The sequence below is a fragment of the Oncorhynchus nerka genome, linkage group LG4, assembly GCF_034236695.1.
Source record: "Oncorhynchus nerka isolate Pitt River linkage group LG4, Oner_Uvic_2.0, whole genome shotgun sequence".
Lineage (NCBI taxonomy): Eukaryota > Metazoa > Chordata > Actinopteri > Salmoniformes > Salmonidae > Oncorhynchus > Oncorhynchus nerka.
Genome location: NC_088399.1, coordinates 11,930,279 through 11,955,705, shown reverse-complemented (window position 1 = coordinate 11,955,705; position 25,427 = coordinate 11,930,279). Strand labels below are relative to the sequence as shown.

Sequence of the window (25,427 nt, the reverse complement as noted above, 5' to 3'; positions counted from 1 at the left end):
ATATGTACATAAGGATATATGAATGAGTGATGGTACAGGGCAGCATACAGTAGATGGTATCGAGTACATTATATACATATGAGATTAGTATGTAAACAAAGTAAACAAAGTGGCATAGTTAAAGTGGCTAGTGATACATGTATTACATAAGGATGCAGTCGATGATATAGAGTACAGTATATACGTATGCATATGAGATGAATAATGTAGTGTAAGTAACATTATATAAGGTAGCATTGTTTAAAGTGGCTAGTGATATATTTACATTTCCCATCAATTCCCATTATTAAAGTGGCTGGAGTTGAGTCAGTGTCAATGTCAGTGTGTTGGCAGCAGCCACTCAATGTTAGTGGTGGCTGTTTAACAGTCTGATGGCCTTGAGATAGAAGCTGTTTTTCAGTCTCTCGGTCCCAGCTTTGATGCACCTGTACTGACCTCGCCTTCTGGATGATAGCGGGGGTGAACAGGCAGTGGCTCGGGTGGTTGATGTCCTTGATGATCTTTATGGCCTTCCTGTAACATCGGGTGGTGTAGGTGTCCTGGAGGGCAGGTAGTTTGCCCCCGGTGATGCGTTGTGCAGACCTCATTACCCTCTGGAGAGCCTTACGGTTGAGGGCGGAGCAGTTGCCGTACCAGGCGGTGATACAGCCCGCCAGGATGCTCTCGATTGTGCATCTGTAGAAGTTTGTGAGTGCTTTTGGTGACATGCCAAATTTCTTCAGCCTTCTTCACGATGCTGTCTGTGTGAGTGGACCAATTCAGTTTGTCTGTGATGTGTATGCCGAGGAACTTAAAACTTGCTACCCTCTCCACTACTGTTCCCTCTGCTGTTTCCTGAAGTCCACAATCATCTCCTTAGTTTTGTTGACGTTGAGTGTTTAAGCCTACGCAAGGTCAATAACGACAAGCCAACAGCGCTGTAGAGATCACAATGATGTGTTAGACGTTTCTGATTTGTAATGAACCTGAGGGCTGCATGATACAAGGCAGTTAACCCACTGTTCCTAGGCCATCATTGAAAATAAGAATTTGTTCTTAACTAACTTCCCTAGTTAAATAAAGGTAAAAAAATAAAAATACACTGAATCAAGTGCTCTCAGGGTAGTTAGTGGCTGAGGCCTGCATATATATAACATCACTAAAATCTAAAACCGGCAGTAATGTACATCGTACCAGCTCCTTCCTGGCCTCAAAAGAAAAACAAGACTTATGCCGGTAATAAAATCCTATTTTCAGCTTGAGCTTCCTTATCAGGTTCTCTACATGCACAGTGAAGCTCAGCTTATCATCAACCCACACACCCAATTATTTTATACACTTTAACTTGCTCTATAGTATGTCCAGCCAATGTAGCAATGACATGATTTGTAACATGCCTGGCATTTGAAAATACCATGCATTTTGTTTTACCCGAATTTAGAATCCGCTTTAAATCATACAGATTCTGTTGTATGATGTTAAATGCTCTTTGGGCATTTTCAAAGGCAAAAGATAAACTACTACCACTTGAATAAAAGAACAGTATCATCTGCATAAAAATTAACATCCGCTGTTTCAATAAGATCCCCAATGTTGTTGTTATACAAAATGAACAACAGTTGGCCCAGAATAGAACCTTGCGGAACACCTGAGCACACCTCTATGGACTCTACAACCATCCGCCATTACACATTGTGATTTGATAGGTAATTTATAAACCAATCTAGAGCATGACCAGTAATTTCACAACATTTTAACCTTTGTACTAACACCGCATGGTCCATGGTGTCAAAAGCCTTCGACAAATCAATAAAAACAGACACACAATGTAACTTCTTATCAAGAGCACAGTGGATGTCATTTAAAACCTTCAATGTTGCCGAAACAGTGCTGTGGCCAGACCTAAAAACCTGATTGCATTCCATTTAAGATGTTGTTTTCTTGGAAGTAGGTCTTTAGCTGCCTACTAACTAAGGACTCCAGTACCTTTGACAGTACAGACAATTTTGATATGGGTCGATAGTTGTCAAGTAGCGAGGGATCTCCACCTTTCAGGAGAGGCAGTACAAAAGCAGATTTCCATAACTTGGGGATTTCCTTAACATCAAGCCTAAGGTTAAAAATACATGTTAATTAAGGGGGAGCAATGATGTCTGCGCCTATGTGTAGGAGGCAGGGGTCTATTTCATCAGGGCCCGGGGATTTTTTAAAATCAATTTCTTTCAGGGCTTTACACACTTCTGAAACCGAGAAGGATGAAAAGGAGAACCTGGCGAAGGAGTGCACAGGGGTGTCAGGTAAATTCATAGGGGTCTCAATTATACCTTTTCAAATAAACTGCCTGCATCTAAAAAATGCTGGTTCAAGGCTTTCAGAATGGAGGTTCTCTCAGTTACAATCTGTGTGTTGACCAACAATTGTTTAGGAAGCTGTGTGTCTTTTCTGCACTCCAAACCATTCACTACTTGCCAAAATTTGGATAGATTATTTAAATTTTGTGAAGTAGATTTCAGGTAGTGGTCTGCTTTAAATTTACAGATCATAGCCATACCCATATTTTGAAGACATTTAAAAGCCATCCAATCATCTGCCAAACCAGTCCCTCTTGGTTTAGCCCACATAGCATTTTGTTCCCTTATGATTTTTGTAAGTTCCTTAGTAAACCAAGGGTTCTCTCTGCCCTTAATCCTGATTTTTTTTTTTAAAGGGGCCTATTGCATACCTCCTGGAATGTGTTGTGGAAGTAAGAAAAGGCTAGTTCAACATCAGGGATTAATTCCATTCAATGTTAGATACATCATGTAAAAAACCTTGAATATCAAACCAATTCCAGTTTATTTTCGTAATAACACATGGACATTTCCTGGGAATTGTATCATCTCTCACACAGGCAATAGCACAGTGATCACCTATGTCATTTACAAAAATACCAGGAGCTTTAAAACTATGAGTATTGATCAAATCAATCAAAGAGGATTTCAGAGGATATTTTATATTCAACCTAGTTACACTGTTGACAAGCTGAGTGAGATTGTAAGTATTGCACAGAATTTTAAATTGATCAGAGCTAGATGTTAGCCAGTCGTGATTCAGATCACCCATCAGGACAAACTCTGAATTGACATTATGTGATAACTATTTGAAAATACAATCCAAAGAGCCAACAGTAGCACATGGAGGTCTATAACAGCAAGATACAACAATATTTAAAGATGAGCCATGGTTTAGGTTTAAAGACAGATATTCAAATTGCTTAGGTTTCGTAACAGAATTCAGAACGACCACCGAGAACTTGTCTTTTACATATACAGCAACACCACCACCCTTAGATTTACGATCTGTACGAAAAACATTGTAACCTTTTTATGCCAATATTTTTTTTTGTCTGTAATAGATTTTTTAAGCCAGGTTTCAGAAAGCATAAATACATCCGGGTCGGCAGTTTTTATCCATATATTCACAAAATCAAGGTTCGGCAGAAGACTTCTTACATTCATATGCAAAAACTTCAGGCCACTCTGACTACTTAATTCGGCAGGGGTAAGAATGTCAGGACCTGGATTAGACTGGACATTTCCAGACCTAAAAAGCAGCAAGATAATGGCAAGTCTAGATCGAGGGTTACAACATTTGGAGTTACAGACAGCAGTTGAACGATAATCCATAGTCACCAGAGTCTTTAACGCCACATATTTCAGGAGATGTGTAAAGTCCAGAGATATGGTTACGTACCAAGAGAACAGTCCTGACATGTAAACGCAAGAGTCCGATTTCTCCCATATTGTTCAGCAGAAATGGGCATAGTTCTCATGTGCATTTCCGGAGCAAACGTGGGGTTTCTCACAATACTCGAGGGAGAAACAATCATATATTTCCTCATTCACAGTGCAACGGGTTCTAAATGTATCGACACATTATAAAAGCCAAGGGTAGACACCATAAAAATGAACAACAGCATCATGTTTGTTAAATGCCCTATTGAGGAAATGTGATCATTATTTTAGTGATCCACGTTAGACGTTCCTCGTAATGGAAAGGCCCCCCCCCATCCTGTTGATATGAACTGCTGGACAGCGTGCTTACTACACTTGATATGCGTTTTGGATGAGAAAGTGAATTTGCCATTTCCAAAAATTACCTCAGTGGGGAATGGGGATTCCCTGCGTTGCGATCTGTTGTTTACGTCAACAGCCAGGGTTTCATTAAATAGGCTTAGGCACTTTACTTCTTAATTGCACATTTAATTAAACTGAAGCATTTGGCGACGTTCAACTTTAATTCATTGGCACAAAACATGCGATAGACAAATTTCGCCAAAATTCACTCGCCTAAATCCACTGTAGTAGGCTAGCATAAAAATGGTGGCTTAATAGCCCAGTGATTTAATTAACTTCTAATTTACACATCTGTGTTCAACTTTCCCTTCTTGCGCAATTTATGCATCTCCGCTGTCATCTCCACTGGCCTCTCTTCCTCTTCACCATTAGTTTAGCAGAAGAAGAAACGCACGGGGTGCGGTCTGCAATCACACCATATTCAGTCTGCAATTACACCATATTAGATTAAGATGCAAATTTGGCTGTCGACCAATACAGTGTGTATTCTAGAAGTGCATCTGCAATGTAAATTGGGGGCTTATATTTTATGGGATTGTTTACTGTAATTACTGCTTGCTTCTGAGAATTTGCTAGAGAGAGTTATCTTGTTACATCTGTAATTTATTTGTTTTGTTAGCTGGTATAATTGTTTATCTTTTGGCTAGTGCAAGATTTACTCTTACTCCTCTTAAGGATCGGACTCTCTTTTTTTTTTCTCTCTTCAATTTCCACCTAAAATGACATACCCAAATCTAACTGCCTGTAGCTCAGGACCTGAAGCAAGGATATACATATTATTGAAACCAATTGAAAGGAAACACTTTGAAGTTTGTGGAAATGTGAAATTAATGTAGGAGAATATAACACATTAAATCTGGTAATAGATAATACAAACAAAAAAACGTGTTTTTAATTTTTTTTGTATCTTTGAAACGCATAAGAAAGGACAGATAGTGATTAGGATTATAGTTGTAATTTAGATGATGTCCACAAGATGGCAGTGAATGTGCAAAGTTTCAGACTGATCCAGTGACTCCACAATATTTCCTATTAAGCCTGCCAGGAGTTTGCCCAAATGTGCCGAATTGGTAAATGTATACATTTTCAAGTACATAACTATAGAGAACATACACAAATGCTATGGTAATACAAATTTAAGTTGACACACTCTCAGGAATGTCATACATGATGGACCATTAGCTTCCCTACAGAAAAGATACTAACCTTCACACATCTAGATGGCAAGGCGGGTTGGGTGTGATGCCAGAGACAGCAAACTGTGGAACCCAGTTCCTACATTTGAATATAAATATTTATTTTATTAAACAAAACTATGCTACAGTTTTTCTCTGGGACCCTCAGGATGACAAATCAGAGCAAGATGACAATGTAAAGTACATTATTTACCTTCAGAGGTGAATGTATCAAACTAGTTGCTGTGATAAACATGTGTTGTTGTTGTGCACTATCCTCAAACAATAAGCATGGTATTTATTTCGCTGTAATATCTACTGTAAATTGGACACTGCAGTTAAGAGTAACAATAATTTAAGCATTCTGCCCAAATAAGACATGTCTAATACCTTTTATTTATTTAACTAGGCAGGTCAGTTAAGAACAAATTCGTATTTTCAATGACGGTCTATGAACAGTGGGTTGTTCAGGGGCAGAACGAGAGATTTGTACCTTGTCAACTTGGGGATTCGAACTTGCAACCTTTCGATTACTAGTCCAACAGTCTAACCACGAGGCTACCCTGCCGCCGTCTATGTCCCGTAAAGTTGGCTGTTGTTTACAACATGATTCTAGTCACATTATCGCATGTTGAGCAACAACTGTCCCAGTATAGGGACACCGATCCCGTAGAGGTTTTAATAAGCTCCAAGGATCTTATGTTATTTTCAGAGTTAGACTGGCAATCACAGCCCCCAAAAAATAAAATACTCCATCTAAACGTGAAACGATTCTCAATTGCAATAAGGTTCTAGAAACATAAAGACCTTTTATTTTAATGTCATGTCAAAATAGAATGCTAAATATACACTTACTGTACCCTGTCTTCTGTAAAAACACACTGTGACATGGAGACATGTCCTTATGGGAACACTAAAACTAACCTTATAAACATGTGTCACAATTGAACCTTTTATTTATTATTTCTCGCTGATATGAAAGACCTTTTCACCTTTTTAAGCTTTCAAAACCATACTGAAATTGTTAATATTCAGATTGAGCATCAGGGTTCCAATGACTCCATCCAATGACTCTTATGTGTAATGTAATGGAACTGAGATTTGTGTGTGTGTGTTTGGTAATGTGTGGTGGTGACAAAGAGCCAATGAAATTCTGGATATGGACACATCTGTCTTGTTCTTGCCAGAATATTAACTACACACTATCAGTATTGGGTACAGGCTATAATGAGTCATAATTTTAACTATCAGCATTGAGTAGTGGGTGAGGGCATTCACAGCCAACCGGTCAGACAAGCTCCAGCTAGTCGTTTGTACACTGAATGAGAGTGACTAACAAAAACAGAGGGGCCCCCCCAGTCGGTAATTCAATCATGATAGCTAGCTAGACTAATTTACCAATCTCTCTAAAAATGGTTTGCTGACATGGGCTAATTGAGTGTCCTGTCAGTGACTGACATAACAATAGAAAAATAGCTGATGCACAACCAAATTTCCAAATGGAAAAACTGGGCCCTGGGGGCCAAAGTCCAGAATTACATGATATTTACAATCCATATTTGGATAGGTCTCTAAATACCCCACCCAGTTATATATGTTACAACATTTAGTTTTTCAAAACTTTGTATCTGGATCAGAATGATGCAGATTCTGTAATCCTCTTCTTTGCTATCCAGGATCAGACCAGTCTGGCTGTGTTTGAGACGGTTTTCAAGAAAATAATCGGTTAGGATCATTCTGATCCAGATATCACAGGGTCCGGATTTTCAGTGCTTTGAACAGGCCTACACCTTGCCATCTACTGGGCAGGCTGTGGGTGCTACTGCTACACTGTCAAAGGGAAACAGATGAGTAAACTACTGTACATGAATAAAGAGATACCTTGATTGAAAATAATAGAGCCTGCATATCACTTATAAGTATTTGACACTTTTCAATAACAATTTACCACATACCTATACAGCAATCAATTTAATAGAATGAGCCTTTGGTTTTCAGTTGCTCACTTTCGTTACATAGAAATGTCTAGGTTGTAGGGCCACCCTGAATCCACCCTTCCTGTGGGATCAAGATAATCCAGATTTTTGGGATCAAAACTATCCTACTCACTCCCCTTTTTTGAGTTTGAAAAAAGCAAAAACAACATTTAATCCTGATTTAAAGGTGAGATTGGATGACTAAATCCTTATCTGGAAAAACCCAATTCTAACATTTAATCCTATCCTATTGGGGAAATCCTGCAGGTACCTTTGGAAAAACGGGCCCTGGAGATTGCAAAAACCAGGATGTCACCACAGAACTGCAGTATCACATTATACCAATTGAGGTCACTCTTGCCACATGAAAAATATGAAAAACAATACATTTTGTGTGAAAGCCACTGAACAGGGACATTTTCTAACCCTGTTACATATAGATACTTAAACAATATGAACATTAACGGGAGGGTCGTTACTCACTGGTTATTCTTTGATAAATTTGTAAACATTAAAGAGGACATATGCATCCTTGAAAAAGTAGGAAAAGATCCAATCAGACAAACATAAAAACAAAGATGTAACTACAATTTAACTCACTAACATCTAAAAACCTAAGACTTTATTGTTATGTTCAACCAACATTTACTGAAAGGTGTCAAGCTTTAGTGGTTTTAGTTTTAACATGATCAATAGGCTCCTAAAAGCACACAATCCGAGATTTTCTTTATCTACAAAAACCTAGCTCTCGCATTGCGGTAAAGCATATGAGTGACACCACCTGGTAAACTGTCACTGGTTTGGTTTCAGAGAAAATGATGATCAAGTACACTGGGTTCACTTACAGTGTTACAGTATATTACTATTTCCCATTGTGAGAGCAATGGCAACCCCAGAGCAAGCAAGCCATACTATAGAATAATTTTCCAAGACATGCATTCTAAACTGTAATCTTAAAATGCACCGTGCAGTCAGAACACTGTTCCAACATACAAGAAACACTTCATGCTATGAAATATTTTATGCACCGGTTGCTTGAGTACTTTACTTGGGAAACAACGTTGTTGGTTGGGTCAGGACATTGAACACTTGCTGGGCAAGATAGGACCAATAAATATATATTGCTCTTTGACCAAGGCCTAAATAAGGACTCAGTTTTGACTGAATTATGGAAGCAATTTTTTACCAACAAAACCTCCCAGATATGCCAAAGTCCCCTAAATTAGCCTATTCTTCCAACATATATTGAATAAAATATTATTATTTTAGAATATCATGATTATATTTTATTCTGACTGTTGGGTTTATTGTAGAAACAATCTCAGTAGCCTAGCCACCAAGCACATGGTGTATATTTTTACTTCATTTTCCCCAAATATATTCTTTACCTTTTTATTTAACTAGGCAAGTCCGTTAAGAACAAATTCTTATTTACAATGACGGCCTACCCCGGCCAAACAAGAATCGGTTGTATATAAGTGTTCCTTTTAAAGCAAAGAAAATAGGAAAGTTCATGATCAATGGCAGGATGAGGAGATCCACCAATTCCAGTCACGTGAACACCCAGCCCCTGGTCGTCAAGGAGACAGTTCAGCTTCCTCGCGGATTCGAGCCTGGAGGTCTCTGACTACCTCGCCAGCAGTCAGACGTGCTCCCTGATTGGTCCGTACTCTCTCACCATACACCGTCATTCACTCACCCCATTGAACCGCTTCGACTGCTGCGGCGCATGGTCTCTCTTTACCTCTCGTTGATTGGTCGGATACGTAAAGGGGTGGGCAATGCCGAAACTTCAGAACTTTGGATCTCTGTTATGATTGGACATGTCTTCGGCACTTGGAAAACGGGGTGTCGTTCACAGGTACAGTACACTCGTCATATATAAATGGGTTGATGTTTTGCATGTTGAAGTCAGTCGTTACTACCAAGAAAGTGTTAAGGGACTAAAGTTTGGCTGGTTATATTATTTAAGTGATAGACCACTTACTTTTTCAAGGTGAGTACACGGATTGATTACGGGATTGCCTTTCTCCAATCCACAAGATGGTATACTGGGCTATAGCGGTACAGGCTACTGTAAAAGTAATTATACCTATTAAATAGGCTACACCAATTGTTGGTTTTATGGAACATCTTATTTTAAACTAGGTGACGATACAAGTTAGGCTTCTGTACACAAGGGTCAAGATGGTCAACGGAGTGTTCTGTCTGTGATGGATAAATCATCAGTGTTCTGTTATCTACTTTGTAGTCAAAATTGATAGGGTAATCTAAATTGATATAGCCTAAGAAACGTTGCTCCAAATGAGTAGCCTAGACGATTATTCATTTAGGTGCATATCATTTTTGCTCCAAGTTAGATTGCTGAGGGGTGCTGAATTAAATTGCATATGGTATTAGTAGAGTAGATCCTAAATCTAATATTGGATGCATATCGTGCTGTCAGGTGTTGCCATTTTACAAAGTACCACTGTTATTACAAAGTAACAAACGTGTACCACGAGAGGAACTAGCGTGCTACATTGTAACATTCTACGTCGAACGGTTGTTCAGAGAATTCGAAACGGAAGCTGGTCCGTCCGCTCTTTCGTCCGACTGTGGTCACATCGAGTTCTGACCTTATGATCTGGTTAGCTAGCCTCTAAGGACAGCAAACAGACACCTTGTCATTACCCTATGATTGTAAGGTAAGATGATACCTATCGTCGATGGTTTTGTGAATGTTCTCGATGACTGCTTATGTGAACAGACATATTTTTGCCATAGCTAATAATCGAATTTCCTACGTAGCTAGCTGTCATCAACTAGAATTGGATTACATGGCTTGTAGAGATTGTAGCTGTAGTTAGCCCTGTTATGGCTATCCTCTTCCACTATATTGTCGTTCTGACACACTTGATGGCAGACCAACCATGGACTTGCAGAGCTAACATTAGCTAGCTAGCTTCCAATCCCACTCTCTTTCTTGGATTTTTATTAGCCAGATAACGTTAGCTAGCTAAAAAAAATCACGAAAAAGGAGACGATAGAGGAAATAGTAACGCGTAAAGCACGCTAGCGCAATTACTCACTACTGCAAGACATCTGCTGATCACATTGTTTGCTTCCCTGATGATCAATACTTCCCCTATTGCTTTTTTCTGCGTTAAAGTCGCTCAGTTTTCACCCCACCCAGTAGGTGGCGTCAATGCACCTTTTGGGATGTAGTCCAAAAATAAAAATTATAATAGGAAGAAGGCTGGTATGCTTTTCAGACCTACCCCACAAACCAATGTAATCCTTCAGTCAGTTTAAAATGTCTACTTAGATTCCTACATAGGCTCTAACCTGAGAAGGGGGAATATCTTCCACAGTGGTGAAAAAAAATACCCAATTGTCATACTTGAGTAAAAGTAAAGATACCTTAATAGAAAATTACTCAAGTAAAAGTCACCCAGTGAAATACTACTTGAGTAAAATTCTAAAAGTATTTGGTTTTAAATATGCTTAAGTATCAAAAGTAAATGTAATTTCTGAAATATATAATTAAGTATCAAAAGTATAAACCTTTCAAATTCCTTTATATTAAGCAAAACTACTTGACTTAACTGACTTGCCTAGTAAAAGGTTAAATAAAAAAGATTATAAAAAAAAATATATATATATATATTTTTTTACAGATAGCCAGGGACACACTCAGACATAATTTACACATGAGGCATTTGTGTTTAGTGTGTCCACCAGATCAGAAGAAGTAGGGATGACCAGGGATGTTTTCTTGTTAAGTGTTTGAATGGGACCATTTTCCTGTCCTGCTAAGCATTCAAAATGTAACGAGTACTTTTGGGTGTCAGGGAAAATGCATGGATTAAAAAGTACATTATTTTCTTTAGGAATTAAGTAAAGGTTGTCAAAAATATAAACAGTAATTTACAAATACCCAAAAAAACGAAGTAGTACTTTACACCACTGATTTTCCGACAGTATTCCCTGCAATGTTTCTGCTGTGAAGTACTGAAGATCCAATAATATTTTTGCCGCTTTCACGATGATATCCAGTCTCTTAGATTTTTTTTGAAAATGTAGTCTGTCCTGTACAATTAACGCAACAAAATCCACCTTCACCATTAGTATTTCAGAATCTTTTCTCTGATGAATGACATCAATAGACTGCTGGTTATCCACTGTCATAGCTTCATAATCTCTACTCTCTCAACAATTTTCACAGCCTCCGCATAGAAGACCTGCTCGACAGCCCTGATCCTCGCTACATTGACCTCCTTCATTCACCCTAACAGGTGAATTCTCAGTGAATTCTGGAATGTGATTCCCATCACAATTGCAGCATTCTGCATCCTCAGACTCTTCAACACTGATAAACTCTCTGCAAATACTTGACCGGTGGCCAAAGGTTTTGCATTTTATAACATTGAAATAGTTTTTGTACATAAGCTCATAGTACAGGTTAATTGACCTTCCCCAACTATTACCAGCATGTTGTCCCTTAACCAAGAAGCCTCGATATCCAGCGAGTCGCCAGAGATGACACCTTTATTCGGAGCCCGACTCTGAAAATCGTAATTTTCCATGTTGAAAGTTTAAAGAGCCACAAAGCTTTTTCCTCTTGCTCTTTCAATACACATGTAATCACTATGATACCACTCCTGGTCAATCTGACCCGACTCCACCTTTCCCACTTCGTCTGTCACCATCTTAGTATCCGCGAACGGGTCTCCCAAATAAACATCCTTATTCAGGAAACATAATCCAACCAGAAACTGCTGTTCATTTCCAACTTGTGCTATTTTAGCTCCATTGTTGTTTATTATCATCCAGTCATTCTTTTATTTATTTTACCTTTATTTAATTAGGCAAGTCAGTTAAGAACAAATTCCTATTTAGGAACAGTGGGTTAACTGCCTTGTTCAGGAGCGGAACAACAGATTTGTACCTTGTCAGCTCCGGGATTCGATCTTGCAACCTTTCAGTTAGTCCAACGCTCTAACCACTAGGCTACCTGCCGCCCCATTCTTAACAGCTTCAGAATGATTAGACTGCTAAGTGTCTTTGTGCAGAAGGTCCCTGGTTCGTGCCCCCTAGTCTGGATAATGACGTGAACTACTCTGTTGCACTTAATTCTCAGCCCTTATCAACCTACTGACCTCACATTCCACCATGAATAAAAATCTCCCCATATTAACATCTCTAAAACCTCTCTTCATCCTTGTCTTCTCTCTGTCCCAACCAGCTCATACAGAATGCCTGGATCAGCCCCAGCCAACGGCGAGGCCACGTGGCCCAAAGATGTGGGCGTCATCGCCCTGGAGATCTACTTCCCCTCACAGTATGTGGACCAGGCCGAGCTGGAGCAGTTTGACGGCGTGTCGGCCGGCAAGTACACGGTGGGCCTAGGCCAGGCGCGTATGGGCTTCTGCTCGGACCACGAGGACATCAACTCCCTCTGCCTGACGGTGGTCCAGCGGCTGATGGAAAGGAATGGCCTCTCCTACGACCAGGTGGGCCGTTTGGAGGTGGGCACTGAGACCATCATCGACAAGTCCAAGTCGGTGAAGACGGTGGTGATGCAGCTGTTCGAGGAATCGGGCAACACGGACGTGGAGGGGATTGACACGACAAACGCTTGCTATGGGGGCACCGCCGCCCTCTTCAACGCCGTCAACTGGGTGGAGTCTAGCTCCTGGGACGGTGAGAGGCATTGATTTTAACGTTGTGTTGACATTGTGTCAACGTTTTTTTGACCTTCTCAAGTGTGGTGTGTTTGACTGTGTGTGACTGTCTATTTTAGTCAAATATTTGACTGAAGAACACACAAGACGTATTTCTTAAGTCTGACACACTGCCTCTAAATGGACCTACCTTAGACTTAGTATGCTGACAATAGAATTACCATAAATCAAATGTATCAGTCCATAATGAGAGAAGAAATCATCTGTTATTCATAAAGAATATTCAGTATTTGTGTTACCTGTCTGCTTACTGCTGTCTCTTTCTGCCCCCCTGCAGGTCGTTATGCCCTGGCGGTGGCAGGAGACATTGCAGTTTACGCCACAGGAAGTGCCCGGCCGACAGGGGGCGCCGGTGCGATAGCCATGTTGGTAGGGCCCAACGCCCCACTGGCTTTTGACAGAGGTAGGTCAATATCCTACTGTGTAAATAGTTGATGTTGACACGCTGACTGAAGATTGACTCCCCAGCCTGTTTATTATAGACACAGTTCCTCTGTTGTTTGTTTAAGTCATTCAGGTCAATATCAGTTCAACAGTACACCTCAGACCTGTGTGTATACACACATGCATACATACACACAATATCACTCACTGCTCATCTTACTGACGAATACACAGCTTTGTTTACATTTCAACAAGCCATGCGTCAAAGAGACCGCCAGTACGTTTCCATCTCATAGATAGCCAGCCATTCATCCAGTTTCTGTCTGAATTCATGTGATGCTGTACAACCGGGTTGGGGTCAATCCCAAAACAATTCCAGTCAATTCGGGAAGTACACTGAAATTCAGTGGTGGAAAAAGTACCACATTTTCATACTTAGGTAAAAATAAAGATACATTTTTTAAAAGAAAATGACTCAAGTAAAAGTGAAGTCACCCAGTAAAATACTACTTGAGTAAAAGTGTTTTAAAAAGTGTTTGGTTTTAATGTACTTAAGTTATAAAAAGTAAAAGTATAAATCATTTAAAATGTCTTATATTAATTTACAGATAGCCAGGGGCACAGTTCAAAACTCAAGACATCATTTACAAACCAAGCAATTGTGTTTAGTTAGTCTGCGAGATCAGAGGCAGTAGAGATGACCAGGGATGTTCTATGTTTAGTGAGTCCACCAGATCAGAGGCAGTAGAGATGACCAGGGATGTTCTCTGTTTAGTGAGTCCACCAGATCAGAGGCAGTAGAGATGAGCAGGGATGTTCACTTGATAAGTGCGTGAATTGGACACGTTTCCTGTCCTGCTAAGCATTCTAAATGTAATGAGTTCTTTTGGGTGTCAGAGAAAATGCATGGAGTAAAAAGTACATTATTTTCTTTAGGAATGTAGTGGAGTAAAAGTTGTCAAAAATATAACAAAGTACAGATACCCCAAAACACTACGTAAGCTGTACTTAAAAGTACTTTACACTGATTCTGAAATTCCAATTCCCTTCAATGCTTTTCAATGAGGAAAATGTGGATTTGGAATTTGGTTTACTTTCTGAATTGACAAGAATTAAAAATGGAATTGACCCCAACCCTGCTCTACAATGGGCGATTTTAAAAAATATTTTTTATTTTAAATATATATTTTTAAATGTAACCTTTATTTAACCAGGTAGGCTAGTTGAGAACAAGTTCTCATTTACAACTGTGACCTGGCCAAGATAAAGCAAAGCATTGCAGCAAAAACAACAACAGAGTTACACATGGAATAAAATGGTGCGTCATGTTTGACCTTGCAGGTCTGCGGGGTACACACATGCAGCACGCCTACGACTTCTACAAGCCAGACATGGCGTCAGAATACCCTGTGGTGGACGGAAAGCTGTCTATCGAGTGCTACCTCAGCGCGTTAGATCGCTGTTACTCTGTCTACCGCAACAAGATCCATGCACAGTGGCAAAGAGGTGAGAGAAATTAGCATTTGTACATTTTGTAAGATGCACATTGCTTGTTTAAAAAATTTGATAACAACATTGTTCATTTCAATGCATCCACCATACCTTTTCAATGGGCCTTGGTCAATTCAAACACTCAGGTCAATTCAAACACTTTAGGCTAAATCCTAAGTAGCTAAAGTGAGCTTAGGCCAGGCCTATAGTTCCCTTTATAGTCTTAAGTAGTTAACTAAGGTTCCTTTCCACTGCGGCCTGAAATTGGTTTAGTGAAAGTAGCGTGTTGCTAATGTCATCGCAGAGGGTATTTAGGTTAGGTACAAGATTGGACAGTGATCCTGAATAGTTTGTCCTTGTGTCACCCACCTCTGTAGTATCAGAGACCATTTTAACCAAAACGTGTCTTTTTTCCCACTGTCAATATCAATATGGAACTTATCCGACCATGAGCTTGATTGAAATCTTGGTACGGCCTTTCTAGCAGACCTGGGTCAAATGCATTATGCCAAATACTTTCAAATACGTCCATTATGTGTATTTCAGGTGTGCTTGACTTAGTTTATAGTTTGGGACTAGTCCATTGTTTCTGTTGTTCCTGAGATAGCTTGGGTATTTTAAAAGTATTTGATACTGTTGTATTTGACCCCAGTCTACTCAGTTTTATCATTGACCATCTGGGTAAAACGTTGTATTTGGTTTTAAATTAGATGAGTTTATTAGTTACATGCACAGGGTTGCGGGGGACAGGGGGAGCAGCTAGGTGACTAGTGGTGGCTATTCAGCAGCCTGATGGTCTGGTGGTAGAAGCTATTGGGCCAGTCTTACAGTTTTTGCCACGATGCTCAAATAGTGCCCGCGTCTGAGTGATTGACGCGGGGAGAACAGACAGTGGCAGCTGAGCTCTATGATGATGGTCTTGGCTTTCCTGCGACACCGGTCAGTTTGGCTCAAAACATGTCCTATGTTCTACACAGAGGGTGTGGACAAGCGTTTCAGCCTGGAGGACTTTGGCTACATGGTGTTCCACTCTCCCTACTGCAAGCTGGTGCAGAAGTCCTTAGCCCGTCTGGTGCTCAGTGACTTCCTCAGCCACCCCAGGCCCAACACAGAGACTGGACCATTCAGTGGCCTGGAGGCTTTCAGGTTAGAACTCCACCGTTAGGCTTGCACCTTATTAGCTACGTAGTGCACTACCTTTTGATTGGTCATAAATCACCATAGATATATTATTCCCACACAAATCTACAATTTAAAATAAATATTTAACCTTTATTTAACTAGGCAGGTCAGTAAAAAAAAACTACAGGATCGGTGTCTCCCCCCCGGGACGGTTGAGCTAATGTAGGCTAATGTGATTAGCATGAGGTTGTAAGTAACAAGAACATTTCCCAGGACATAGACATATCTGATTTTTTATTTTATTTATCTGTTATTTTAGCAGGTAAGTTGACTGAGAACATGTTCTCATTTGCAGCAACGACCTGGGGAATAGTTACAGGGGAGAGGAGGGGGATTAATGAGCCAATTGTAAACTGGGTATTATTAGGTGACCATGATGGTTTGAGGGTCAGATTGGGAATTTAGCCAGGACACCGGGGTTAACACCCCTACTCTTACGCTAAGTGCCATGGGATCTTTAATGACCTCAGAGAGTCAGGACACCCGTTTAACGTCCCATCCGAAAGATGGCACCCTACACAGGGGCATTGGGATATTTTTTTTTAGACCAGAGAAAAGAGTGCCTCTTACTGGCCCTCCAACACCACTTCCAGCAGCATCTGGTCTCCCATCCAGGAACTGACCAGGACCAACCCTGCTTAGCTTCAGAAGCAAGCCAGCAGTGGTATGCAGGGTGGTATGGGCAGAAAGCTTTATTATTTTTTTTATCTTACTGTACTGTCCAATTTACAGTAGCTATTACAGTGAAAGAATATGATGCTATTGTTTGAGGAGAGTGTTCAGTTAAGAACTTGAAAATGTATCAATAAACCAATTAGACACATTTGGGCAGTCTTGATACAACATTTTGAACAGAAATACAATGGTTCATTGACTCAGTCTAAAACTTTGCACATACACTGCCATCTAGTGGCCAAAATTGAAATAGTGCCCAACCTGGAATAGTACATTGTGACCTTGGGGGGGATTTTTGTTGTTGTTTGTATTATCTTTTACCAGATCTAATGTGCTATATTCTCCTATGTTAATTTCACATTTCCACAAACTTCAAAGTGTTTCCTTTCAAACGGTATCAAGAATATGCATATCCTTGCTGCAGGTCGAGAGCGACAGGCAGTTAGATTTGGGTATGTAATTTTAGGCGGAAATTGAAAAAAAAGGGTCCGATCCTTATGAGGTTTAGAACAAATTCATATTTTATAATGACGGCCTACCCCAGCCAAACCCTAACCCGGACGACGCTGGGCCAATGGTGCGCCGCCCTATGGGATTCACAATCACGGCCGGTTGTGATACAGCCTGGAATCGAACCAGGGTCTGTAGTGATGCCTCTAGCACTGTGATGAAGTGCCTTAGACTACTGCGCCACTCGGAAGCCAAAATGGCACATTTATTCAAGTAATTACGATCCTCCAAACATAATCCAACCAAGATTACCATAATTCCTGGTTGGAATACAAATATTAAATATTATTGAACCTTTATTTACATAGGGAAGTCCCAGAGAGCACTGCTTCACAAAAACGCAGTAAAAAAAGACCAATTACATAATAAGGGCGTTACAATTACAACAACAAAGGTGAGAGCATGATAAATTCCAAAAATCTCAAATGCGATGCTGTTCCAGTTTGTCCCCAGAATAGCATGTAAACGGCTCTAAAATACAGAGCCTTTGGAAAGTATTCACCAATTTGTAAGTCGCTCTGGATAAGAGCGTCTGCTAAATGACTTAAATGTAAATGTAAATGTATTCAGATCCCTGACTTTTTCCACATTGTGTTACGTTAAAGTCTTAATCTAAAATAAAATAAAAATTAATTAAAAATCCTCAGCAATCTACACAAAATACCCCATAATGACAATGGAAAACAGGTTAAGAATGTTTTGCAAATGTATAAAAACAGAAATACCTTATTTACATAAGTATTCAGACACTTTGCTATGAGACTCAAAATTGAGCTCAGGTGCATCCTGTTTTCATTGGTTATCTTTGAGATGTTTCAACAACTTGATTGGAGTCCACCTGTGGTAAATTCAATTGATTGGACATGATTTGGAAAGGCGCACACCTGTCTATATAAAGTTCCCACCGTTAACAGTGCATGTCAGAGCAAAAACCAAGCCGTGAGGTCGAAGGAATTGTCCGTCGAGCACCGAGACAGGATTGTGTCAAGGCACAGATCTGGGGAAGGGTACCAAAAAATGTCCGCAGCATTGAAGGTCCCCAAGAACACGGTGGCCTCCATCATTCTTAAATGGAAGAAGTTTGGAACCACCAAGACTCTTCCTAGAGTTGGCCACCCGGCCAAACTGAGCAATTGAGGGAGAAGGGCCTTGGTCAGGGAGGTGACCAAGAACCCGATGGTCACTCTGAAAGAGCTCTAGAGTTCCTATGTGTAGGTGGGAGAACCTTCCAGAAGGATCTGATCTCTGCAGCACTCCACCAATCAGGCCTTTTATGGTAGTGGCCAGACGGTAGCCACTCCTCAGTAAAAGGCACATGACCGCTTGGAGTTTGTCAAAAGGCACCTAAAGACTCTCAGGCCATGAGAAACAAGATTATCTGGTCTGATGAAACCAAGATTGTAGGAGGAAACCTGGCACCATCCCTACGGTGAGGCATGGAGGTGGCAGCATCATGGTGTGGGGATATTTTTCAACAGCAGGGACTGGGAGACTAGTCAGGATCGAGGCAAAGATGAACGGAGCAAAGTACAGAGAGATGCTTGATGAAAGTGCTCAGGACCTCAGACTGGGGGTGAAGGTTCACCTTCCAACAGGACAACGACCCTAAGCACACAGCCAAGACAACGCAGGAGTGGCTTCAGAACAAGTCTCTGAATGTCCTTGAGTGGCCCAGCCAGAACCCAGACTTGAACCCGATCTAACATCTCTAGAGAGAACTGTAAATAGCTGTGCAACAACACTCCCCATCCACCCTGACAGAGCATGAGAGGATCTGCAGAGAAGAATGGGAGAAACTCCCCAAATACAGGTGTGCAAACTTGTAGCATCATACCCAAGAAGACTCTAGGCTGTAATCGCTGCTAAAGGTGCTTTAACAAAGTACTGAGTAAATGGTCTGAATACTTATGTAAATGTGATATTTCCGTTTTTTTATTTTTTATAAATTTGCAAAAAATTCTAAAAACCTGTTTTTGCTTTGTCATTATGGAGTCTTGTGTATAGATTGCTGGGGGAAAAATGATTTAATCGATTTTAGAATAAGACTAACGTAGCAAAATGTGGAAAAAGTCACGGGGTCTGAATACTTTCCGAAGGCACTGTTCCTAGGCCGTCATTGAAAATAAGAATTTGTTCTTAACTGACTTGCCTAGTAAAATAAAAAAAATATATGACTCTAAATGGCTCTATACTTCCCTCTATGTCCTGAGCAGGGAGGTGAAGCCGGAAGAGACCTACTTCAACAGGGATGTGGAGAAGGCCTTCATGAAGGCCAGCACAGAGATGTTTGATCAGAAGACCAAGGCTTCCCTCCTCGTCTCCAACCAGAACGGCAACATGTACACCCCCTCTGTCTACGGCTGCCTTGCTTCTGTCATCGCACAGTAAGTCTCGTATGAATCAGAGTAAACTCATTTTTGCATAAAAGGTGCTACTTTAATTATTACATGAACTTACTACTTGAATTAGTCATTAGTAAGAAGAAATGCACATAACAGTGTCATTATTACTGTGTAATTATGTCTGAAAGTAGTGTGACAACGTTTGTAATCACTCTGTGTTACATTGTCCTTACTGACCTAAGCACAGTATAACTGTGTTATTACAATAGTTATACAGTACTTAGATATATCTCAGTACTGTAGCAATAAGGACACTGTAATTAAGTGTTGCTGAAATGATAGTTATGGAGAGGCACACATAGGAGTGTGTGTGTGTGTGTGTGTGTAACACGTTTGTTCCTGGACAGACACACACCTCAGCACCTGGCGGGCCAGAGAATCGGCCTGTTCTCCTACGGCTCAGGGTTTGCCGCCACACTCTACTCCCTCCGAGTCTCCCAGGACGCCACGCCTGGTAGGTTCACCTCACACTGGGGTCGTCACCTGTATGGGATGGGGGAAACATCTTGTCTATAGAGATGGGTTCCACTGATATTTACGCTCCAAGGAACTAGAAATTAACCCGTCTAGTCTTGACACTTCTGGATTAGATGGCTGGGCAAATGAGGCAAAAGAGAGGAAAGAGAATTGTCTAGTGCTAGGGGTTATGAACTGAGCTGGTTGTTTTTGGACTGAGCATTGGTTATTAAGTTGAAATATGAATGAGTAGGTATTGGGTCTTTCCCGGGGGTCTGTATTTATTGTCTGTTGGTTGGCTGTCTCCCTCCCTCAGGCTCTGGATTGGATAAGCTCTGTGCCAGCCTGTGTGACCTCAAGGCCAGACTGGACTCCAGGAGGAAGGTGTCACCTGCCATGTTTGCGGAAAACATGCAGCTGAGGGAAGATACCCACCACCTAGGTATGACACACACACACACACACACACACACACACACACACACACACACACACACACACAGAAAGGCTTGAGCCTTTATTGAACTCATGTTTAATTTGAAGCCATGCCCGTCCCTTTCCCATCCAGCACCGTACGTGCCCCAGGGCGCTGTGGAGGAGCTGTTTCCTGGGACGTGGTATCTGACCCGGGTGGACGAAAAGCACCGTCGGGAGTACTCCAGACGCTCCCTGAACGACGACTTGCCCCTGGAGGCTGGCCTGGTCAACTCCACCACAGCCACTGAGGTACAATACAATTGTATTGTTCAACGTAAATCGGAAGTCAAATCATTTATAAATGAAATAATATTCCCAACCTCGCAGACACTACTCATACGCATAAACTAGTGGCTGGAAGCAGCACATTGTATGGAGGCTAGGTCACTGAGAGACATTTAGTTTGCATGCAGGCACCACACATAAAAATAACAATGCACACAGAGACAGAAAAAACAAGCTCCATTGTTCCATATTAAATAATTAAATTAGCTACATAAAAAGTGACATTAGAAAACAGGAACTGTTTTTTACGTGTTGCATCCTTATTCCCAGCAGCACATCCCAAGCCCAGTGAAGAAGATGCCCCGCCTCCCCGCCTCCACAGCTGGTCCTGAGGCAGTCACCGTTAGCAATGGGGATCATTAAGCTAAGCTTACCTCTGTGAGGTACAGGTAGACATGGAGGACGATCAACAAAGGACATTGGAAACACAATTATAATGCTAGCAGAGAGGACCCCCCCCCGTGCACCTTCTCCTCAGAGATATGTTTTCTAACATATTGCTGAATGCTGCGTAAAACCAAGCTATTTAACGATCACATCGTAGAATTTATCTTCAACCATCATTGCTCTCAATTATGTAACAGGGAGTAATATTATATGAAATGTGTGTGTTCCATTGGATGCGTGGAAAGGAAAAGTGTTTGTCAAGGTAGCAGACATTCCTGAAACTAAAATCCTCAAGATTCCACATAATTCCTGAGCCAGGGTGAAAAAAATCAGATTTCGGCTATTAAGATTATGTTTTGCATAAATTTGCATTTCCCTTTTTCAAAAAGAATAAAATAAAGTATTTATAGCCCAACAAATTCAACAAGTTATTTTTTATTTAATTTTGGACCAATTCTTTGTTAAAAATATTTTTTATCTTACTTATCATGGCACAAACTTAATAGTGGATGAAGAAAAAAATCATAGTACATTTATTTAATCCGGGTATTGAAACAAAATGTTGGAGAAGAAAAGTAGAAGGGATGAAAAATAGAAGCTCCATCTTAAGTCAACTATTATCTTCACTCGTAGCATCAAGAGGAAATGGAAGCTTGAGGAACAAGACTGCCTGCAGGCCTTTGGGGATAAAAAGGGAAGTGAGGCCTCTTAACTCTGTTTGTTTATCAAATGCTGCTGCTACCGTTGCAACTTGCTGTAATGACTTTTTTTTTAACCTTTATTTAACTAGGCAAGTCAGTTAAGAACAAATTCTTATTTTCAATGACGGCCTAGGAACAGTGGGTTAACTGCCTGTTCAGGGGCAGAACGACAGATTTGTACCTTTTACATTTACATTTACATTTAAGTCATTTAGCAGACGCTCTTATCCAGAGCGACTTACAGCTCGGGGTTATGAACTTGCAACCTTCCGGTTACTAGTCCAACACTCTAACCACTAGGCTACCCTGACTTGAGCTGTACAAAGCAGCTACACCCCTACTATACCTTAAGTTTGACCGATTTCAGAATAATTCCATTTGCTATGTAGGGGAAACATAATAATTATGTGGGCGCTTATATTTATCCTATTTCACACATGTGAATTGGAAATGAGTTTTTTGCATATCCCAACTCCCCCTTGAGATACCCTCAGAGTGGTGTCACGTCCAGGGATCAGACGTTATTGACTGCAACCCTGGAGCAATTAGGGTTAAGTACCTTGCTCATGGGCACATCAACAGATATTTCACCTACTCGGCTGGGGTGTTCGAACCAGCGACCTTTCAGTTACTTGCCCAATATTCTTAACCGCTACACTACTAATAGTCAGAATTAGTTTTCTCTTAGGACTCTTTGTTATACCACCATGGACAAATATCAGGGAAGAGGGACTGAACGGTCTGAGTTACATTTAAGTAATTTAGCAGATGCTCTTATCCAGAGACACTTACAGTAGTGAGTGCATACATGTTCATATTGTTTTGTACAAGTTCCCCGTGGGAATGGAAACCCACAACCCTGGCGTTGCAAGCTCTTTGCCCTACCAACTGAGCAACAATTCCACATGTTTAAATCATGTGTTCAATGTTTCCCGCTGCGGTGATTGCACTTCAGACTAAAACGGTGAAATGCCTCAATTGAGCATGCCGTTTTATCAGAGCTTTAATTCTCACCAGGCTCTGATAATCTATACAATATGTAAAATAACATTTTGTTTGAGTTCTTGTTTGTCCTTAAATATTTTTTGGGGGAAAACATTTCGGCAGATACATCTATTTCCTGGAATTACGTAAATTGACATGGTCAATTTAGTCTCCGTGCAGAAACTTTTAAATCAGTTAAAAAAGACATATGTCCAACAAGTTATTGTTTTAATGTAGTGTGTTGAAGAAAGTCATGTTCTGTGTCTCTACAACGTGTCTTTCCTTACTAGACTTAAGGGACCAGATGCTGTCCTGAAAGGGTTGTGTTTTTTTTAACACTGACAGGGATAGGACTAGTTATAGACTGTAAAGAAACCAAATCTTGACACAGGCAGAAAATGCTCAGGCAGAAATACCTGCAAACATCAGCCTTAAAGGGAACAGAGTTGGGGGGCATACTTATTTTTTCTTTCACATAAATGTTTTGCATTTCCTCTGCAACGTTGGGCGACAGAGTTGTAGTCCATTTCCAATCTCTCAAGTTGGAGAAGCCTTACAATAAGCATGTACTAAATGTAGAAAATAGCTATACTCATGATAATGTACAGATATTTTAATTTTTAACAGCCAAGATAAGTTGCCTCTGTTTATATCTGTGTATGGCTGATGTTTACATTGTTTCTCTGAGATCAGATAATTAAAAAATAATAATAATTGGTGGGTAATGTATAGTACTAACTAAGATTATTTATATTTGTAGATATAAATAAATTGGCGTCTGATCAAGTGTCTCTTTTATAGCAACGATCTGTATAGAGATGATGTAATAACAATGTAGAGATGTATTAAGAGATGAACTGAATAATAAATATATGTTCATTTAAAGTGGCTGTTTCCTGCTTATTATATGGCTGTAGGGGTATCCAGACTTCCATACCTTTATAGATGCGGTAAAAAGGCCAATGGAACTCAACCAAAACAATGGAAATGCCATGGAAACGCGTGGGAGGAAAGATCCTGAATCTCGTTATTGTCCCACAGCAAAATAAGCCTACATTTAGGCTAATGTAATGCTAATTTTTTTTGTTGTGTATTTCACACTATGTTGAGGTAAAATCAGAGTATAATGCTTGTATGGATGTTAAACCCAATACATGTTCATGTCATAGTCACCAATCAACTGCATTACAGTTAAAAACAACTGACTACCACCACAGATATCTGTATGCTAGCTAAGCTACCAGCTTAAATTATACGAACGGGAGTTAGCATTTAGCAGTCACTTCTTCTAAACCTGAAAACTGACTACTTCTAAATGTTATGCAGCTAAAACAGCCAGATATATCCAAATCTGACTTTAGTAACTACATTGTGGGCCTGTTAAAATACACCAATCATGACTTATTTGATGAATATCCATCCACTTTGCTAGATCAGATTGTTGTTTGTGCACCAATCCAGCATCCTTCTATCCCCCATGGTCTCCGTTCCCAATGTCCTACCACAGTATATGGTATTTTATCAGTTTATACAACGGGTGGTTCTAATCCTGAATGCTGATTGGTTAAAACCTCATTCCAGCAGGTGTCTATTTAATAAGCAATAAGGCCTGAGGGGTGTGGTATATGGCCAATATACCACAAACCCCACAGGTGCCTTATTGCTATTATAAACTGGTTACCAACGTAACTAGAGCAGTATAAATAAATGTTTCGTCATACCCATACAGTCTGATATACCACGGCTGTCAGCCAATCAGCATTCAGGGCTCTAACCAACCAGTTTATAATCCAAAAGTTACCACCGGCTATGATAAAATGCCTATTTACCCTGTTCCATCTGATTGCGCAATCATCAGCCCAGCAAGGCAATTTATAAACCTGATATCCACTATAAAAAGCATCTAGACATTATCTCACATTTCTTTTAGACTAACATTTAGTTTTCAACAACGGAGATTTGCACAAACCTTGCTGTCTGTCTCACTGACATTTGCAACATTGTTTCAATATTCACATTTCATCTCCAGCTGACCCATAGTAATGAACTAGTCGGACGAGAGAGCACATTTTCTATGCCAGGTGAAATCGCGCCTCATTAGCTCATTGTTATGGATGTATCCAAATAAATGTCACTAGAAAACAGTTAAACAAATGCAATTGCTGCTACTTTGCTGTTATTCTTGCTGCACTGTTTGACGTGACTGTAAGTTAGCCGTAGTTGGCTGGCTGGCTATCTAGCAAGCAAGGGATACAAACGTTGCCAGCCAGTATGGCAATGGAACACTAAGAATGAACGACTGGGTTGTTCTGTCCATAGATACAGAACAAAAAGACTGAGCGACTGGGTCGCGTCTCTGGCAACCGAAACGATAGAACGAACGACCAGCTGGCCTGGGTAGCATCCCTAGATTTGTGTTGGGACTATATCTTGTGGAAGGATTAAATGGTAGGAATAAATTAAGCAAAATAACGTTTTTATTTTATTTTAAATATGTTAATCATTATTTGAATATGTTGGTA

General features: G+C 40.3%; 1 protein-coding gene across 5 annotated transcripts in view; it reads left to right on the top strand.

The window, feature by feature from the left end:
• hmgcs1 (3-hydroxy-3-methylglutaryl-CoA synthase 1 (soluble)) overlaps nucleotides 1-23,790 on the top strand; it is a 30,392-nt gene extending 6,602 nt beyond the window's left edge. Inside the window, exons 1-11 of one of the 5 annotated variants that reach the window (XM_029646654.2) lie at nucleotides 9,133-9,241; nucleotides 11,453-11,522; nucleotides 12,473-12,930; nucleotides 13,249-13,374; nucleotides 14,697-14,861; nucleotides 15,824-15,992; nucleotides 19,427-19,597; nucleotides 19,963-20,069; nucleotides 20,388-20,513; nucleotides 20,640-20,797; nucleotides 21,104-23,790. In XM_029646654.2, the coding sequence (XP_029502514.1) occupies nucleotides 12,483-12,930; nucleotides 13,249-13,374; nucleotides 14,697-14,861; nucleotides 15,824-15,992; nucleotides 19,427-19,597; nucleotides 19,963-20,069; nucleotides 20,388-20,513; nucleotides 20,640-20,797; nucleotides 21,104-21,196 (1,563 nt within the window). In that variant the 5' untranslated portion in view covers nucleotides 9,133-9,241; nucleotides 11,453-11,522; nucleotides 12,473-12,482 and the 3' untranslated portion in view covers nucleotides 21,197-23,790. Of the gene's footprint in view, nucleotides 1-9,132; nucleotides 9,242-9,313; nucleotides 9,933-11,452; nucleotides 11,523-12,472; nucleotides 12,931-13,248; nucleotides 13,375-14,696; nucleotides 14,862-15,823; nucleotides 15,993-19,426; nucleotides 19,598-19,962; nucleotides 20,070-20,387; nucleotides 20,514-20,639; nucleotides 20,798-21,103 lie in introns of those variants that run through there. The other 4 variants (XM_029646665.2, XM_029646671.2, XM_029646640.2 and 1 more) reach the window with 4 other exon arrangements.
• The last annotated feature ends 1,637 nt before the right edge of the window (nucleotides 23,791-25,427 follow it).